The sequence below is a fragment of the Alosa sapidissima genome, chromosome 18 (genome assembly GCF_018492685.1).
Source record: "Alosa sapidissima isolate fAloSap1 chromosome 18, fAloSap1.pri, whole genome shotgun sequence".
Classification (NCBI taxonomy): domain Eukaryota; kingdom Metazoa; phylum Chordata; class Actinopteri; order Clupeiformes; family Clupeidae; genus Alosa; species Alosa sapidissima.
The window spans coordinates 15,895,480-15,900,479 of NC_055974.1; the positions used below are offsets into that span (position 1 = coordinate 15,895,480).

The 5,000-nt window shown below is 46.5% G+C and overlaps 1 protein-coding gene across 1 annotated transcript in view; it reads left to right on the forward strand.

Moving 5' to 3' along the window:
* The first annotated feature begins 1,685 nt into the window (after positions 1 to 1,685).
* Positions 1,686 to 5,000, forward strand: part of LOC121689402 (phosphofurin acidic cluster sorting protein 1-like) — a 54,708-nt gene continuing 51,393 nt past the window's right edge. Inside the window, 1 exon segment of the mRNA XM_042069184.1 lies at positions 1,686 to 2,153. Within this exon segment, the coding sequence (XP_041925118.1) occupies positions 2,008 to 2,153 (146 nt within the window). The 5' untranslated portion in view covers positions 1,686 to 2,007.

The window sequence follows — 5,000 nt, forward strand, 5'->3', positions numbered from 1 at the left end:
CTAAACACGCTAGAATGCAGGTGAAGTGTGCGTTTTGACGTTACAGAATAGTCATGTGACACCGATGCAGATGTCGTTTCTCATGAATGAGTAGTGGCACAGAATGCTGTTTATGTTCGCGAGAGAGAACAGCCGGCGCGTTTCCGCCGTTAAAGGTCTACTGTAGGTCGACACTGGATGCTGACCTTCCAGTGCCTTGAGTGCTGACGCGCGAATAAAGAATCGGATGACGGCAAGACTTGTCATACTCAAGAAATATTTATAAACTCGGCTATTATAATCCTCATGATCCTAATCTCTCTCGCTCTGGTATGTGGGCCGCGGGTCGCGCGCACAACACCTGGTACGACCCAAATGGTCGCGCGCAGCCCCTAGCCCACGCGGCGTCTCTGAGTGTCAGTCATCTGTTGCTTGGCGACTGTAATGATCTGAAGTTCATGCAGATTTTATGCAGAAGCAGAGGAGGATGCCATGTGAGCGTGCTAAAAATCAAATATGCAAGTCCAGCAAGTAGCCTATTTCAAAGTGTATTTTGAATGTTTAATACAGTCCAATCTCTAATGATCTACCATCAAAAAGTGTCAAGAAATTATTTTACTTTTCTGTCGCGAAATTATTTTTGCCGGGGTTAATTTCGAATCAGTCTAACCTCTGGCCTTACCATTTCCGATGGTCATTTGAGAGCACGTGGAGGAGTAGACTCAATCATCATTATTTATAATGATGCTCCGCGGGCTTCGTTAAAGCGCACGTAACGCTACGTTGTGCGCGTTCTTGTAAACGGTGACACTCGGATGATTCATATTGCACACATCCCTGCCGTTTTAATTCCAGAGAAAGCTGTTGCTGCCTCACGCCAGCGAGTCACACGCAGACCATATGCTGTGTTTGGCACACCCAAACCTGTTGTGATGATGTCTACCCAACGTTTTTGTCTGAAAATAAGTCATAACTGACCGTTTTGGTCAGACAACTGAATAGCCTAATTTGCGGGATAGCTTAATTCGTAGACAGTGTCACGTAGTTTATTTCAAGGTCATCACGGCGGTTTCAAGATGAGCTATGTGAATTTCACGAGTGTGAAGTTGCTAGCACGGTGTCTCAGACATCTTGCCTTTTAGGCGCAAACTGAGATAAAGTAGGCTATGACTCACACGTGTGACAACTTTGTTGTATGGAGTGTGAACAAAAGCAGATAAAAAATAATAATAATACTACCGTGGGTGTTAGATATAGGCCAAACCTTTTCATCTGTCTTCTAGCATAAAAAACCCATAATCAATAAGGAAATAGATGCGCAATTACCTAAATTAAATTATTCAGTGTCTAAATACACTGCTTGTGACGTGAAATGACCAGACTTTACATGAACCCTGTATACAGCTATTTTTCCTTAGTGGTCTATTGTACGCTTTAACTGTTGCATGTATTATCGTTTCCAAAATACAAATTATGATGCTATAGCTAGGCTATGCTACTCCAAGACAGGAAGCTGTTGTCAACAATCATTTGCAGCGACAACAGTGCGTGATAATATAGGCCTAAAAAAAAGAAACAACAAATGTTTTCCTTTGACACTACTACACCACCGCCACCCTCTCTCGTTCATTCTCTTTCACACTCTAAAATCATTCAACCCTTTCTCTCTCTCCCTCCCTCCAGCTGGGTGGTAAATCGAAGTGTACGTCTTTAACAAGAGGCGTAGCTCTCCGACCAGAGCTGTGTGTGCTAGTCGGTGGGGAGAAATTTCCGCTTCCTCCACCGATACAACATCCACAGCAACTTGAGAAAGGACTTCCACCCAGAGTCCTTCGTTAAGCAGCAGCATTGTAGGCTAAACGTTAATCGCGAGACTCGAATAAAGCTTGGAGTCAAGGGGATTTTTAAACTTTGTATTTGCCTTAGACGATTGGTTTCCCCGCTGTTGGCAGAACGACGGGGTTTTAAAGAGCAGAGATACAAAGCGCACGAGCACCGCTGGTTTAAAAAGGCACGCATACCTCCAGCATGGAGCGCGGGGGGCTCCCGAAGACTGGAGGTGTTCCGTCACCGCAACCCTCCAAGCCGGTCACGATCACCTCGAATCGTCCGGTGCAGATGAACCTGTATGCAACGTGGGAAGTGGACCGATCTTCGCCGAGCTGTGTCCCGAGGCAAGTAGCCATATACTGTTGGAGTTGGGAGTCGCAAAGATATTGTTGTGATTATGCCGGTGTATAAGTTGACCCTCAACGAGTTAAATTAGCTCGAAATGTTGATCACAAGTATAGACTTATTATATGTCTTGTCATGACATTGAAGTCGTTGTTGCCTAATTCCTCAATTGCGTAGAAGGACGGAAACCGCACGACTGTGTCTCAGTAGACGTCGTTTCTGCCTTTATGTAGGCAGTGCACGTTCTCGCACAAGTTGCACAACAAAAGAGTCGCTTTGCAGCTGACTGATCGCCTGGTCCATGCTGCCTGACCGTAGTCCACTATTGTCCTCACCAGACAGAATAGACGCCTGCGGCTTAGGCTACAGTTCAGTTCAGACGGACTCAGAGACACTTGCGACTCAAAGAGGTAAAAACCGCGTTGCATGTGTTTTGACAGGTGGATTGAACGCGTGCACCAGTGCCGTTTGTTAAAGACTGGGGTGGGGAGGGCCTACCTGCACAAGCTACCTGCACAAGCTACCTGCACATTATTGATTTATCTCAATGCGCCATAATCGCTCACACGTCTGTGCTTGAGAAAAAGTGCGCACATTCACACGCCAATTTTCACAGATTGTTTATTTAAGCTGTGATGGACTCAACCTAAACCATACTTCTCCAAACACTCTCCTGTGCAATGTGAGGATGTATATGGTTCGAGGTGATTTGTCGGGGTGTAAGTGTAACAGCTTCTCATTACCAGCACTGCGCGTCTCACTTGGCTGCACAGGTCTCCTGGCCTCGCACCGTTTTAAATAATTCAGTGTTGCTTTTTTGGACGCCTCATTTAGGAGGGCCGCGATCCGCTACAAAACTAGTTCGACGAACACACCCCATGCCACATTAAAACGAAACCGCAATGGCTTCAGGTTATCCCGCGAGATTAGGGCATAAACAATCTCTCTCCCTCCCCCCCTCTCTCTCCCCTTTTCTTTGTAGTGACCTAAGTGTGAGGGAAAATAATGACACAAAGAGAATGTGCAAATGATTAAGAATGAAAAGGAGTGGCTCACTGGCTGACCTTATCTGTATACCAACACTGTACACCTGTGTGTGTGTGTGTGTGTGTGTGTGTGTGTGTGTGTGTGACTGACTGACTAAATAATGAGGTCCTGTTCTGTCAGACCAAGACATTACTGGAATATGATTAGTCTTCTTTGTCCTGATATCATTGAGTGATACTCAATACAAACTCTCTCACTCACTCACTCACTTCACTCACACACACACACACACACACACACACACTTTCGGTACAACACCAAACATACTACTGAATGACATGTCTCCAAGCCAGCTGTGGGGGAGTCTTCGTCACATGACACCCCTCATCTTGTGAGCTTTAGTCACACACACACACACACACACACACACACACACACACACACACCAGTACTTTCCAATCTGAGGGCAGAGGGCAGTCGGTCATGGTCCGCTCCACACATTCGACTGCAGGGGGGGGGGGGGGTCTTTTCCCTGATTGCTGTTGTCTCGGAGATGCAGCATAGAGTCTCTACAGCTCAATGCCAGGCGATACCAGTGGCTTTTAACCTCTTCCTGTTTACTGTGTGTGTACCAGCCTCTGCTGTCTCATATTTCCTTTTCTCATACACACACCTTCCCTGTTTGTTTCCCTGTATTCTTCTATGAAGAACTATCTATTCTCTCGCATTACTCGCATTACATCGTCTTACGGTTTCTCTCTCACACACACACACACACACACACAGAAAGATGGAGGGTACTTAGAATGCAAGGTGTGTGTGTGTGGCTATGGTGTAATCGCAGTATGTTGAGCCTCGACACAGTGAACTGCCTGAGAAGCTTAGCATTCCACAGCCCGCAGTCTAATCACCACCTGCAACCAGAGCTGTTCTGAGATCTGTCCCTTGTTGCTCATAACCTCTCCTGTGGCAGAGAACCTGGAGGCCAGAGCTGAACCCAGGTTAGTGAGTGTCAGTGGAGTAGGATGGGGGGGGGGGGGGGGATTCCTCCGTTGACTCACTCACTGGATGGTTTTCACTTTGACTTCCAAGTTCTGGTGACAAATTCCCCCTACAGAGAGTGTGTGTGTGTGTGTGTGTGTGTGTTCGTGTTCATCCCTCTCTTTCTACCTTTCGTTTCCTCTCTCCAATCCTCTCTTGTCTCCTCTGTGATATATTTCTGAAAGTCCTTCCTTCTTGTAGGGAGTGATGTCATTCTCCTCCTTACCCAGAGACATTTACAGGTCTGTTCTTGGCTGTGGAGACAGACACTGTGCCTGTGTCTGTGTGTGTGTGTGTGTGTGTGTGTGTGCGTGTGTGTATCAATGGATTTGTTGTCTCTCCCTACCGATTGGCGGTTTGTGTATTTAGGCACGATACGAATATTTCTGCTCATACAGATACACAACTATGCTAAGAAGAGGTGCATAGAAGGGTTTTTTTCAAGGGGACTGAGAAATGGCACAGAAGCACACTCATAGCTCTATCTCTCTCTCTCAGTGTGTGTGTGTGTGTGTGTGTGTGTCTGTGTGCGCGTGCGCGTGCGCGAGTGTGTGTGTGTTGGAGAGTGTATAGCTTTCCACTTTGCTCATTTATAGCTGTTGTCAATAGCACTCTCCCCATGAACACTCAGTGTTGTCACTGTGATCAGAGAGAGAGAGGGAGAGAGAGAGACATGGTGCTGGGGCTCATGACATTGATATCATTGCTGGGGAATTCTATCCTCCCCACTGGCATCTTGCCAATGTGGATGGACTTAAACACATACATAGAGATATGCGCGTATACATGACTGAGCGGCAAAGTCATTGCTATTGAGG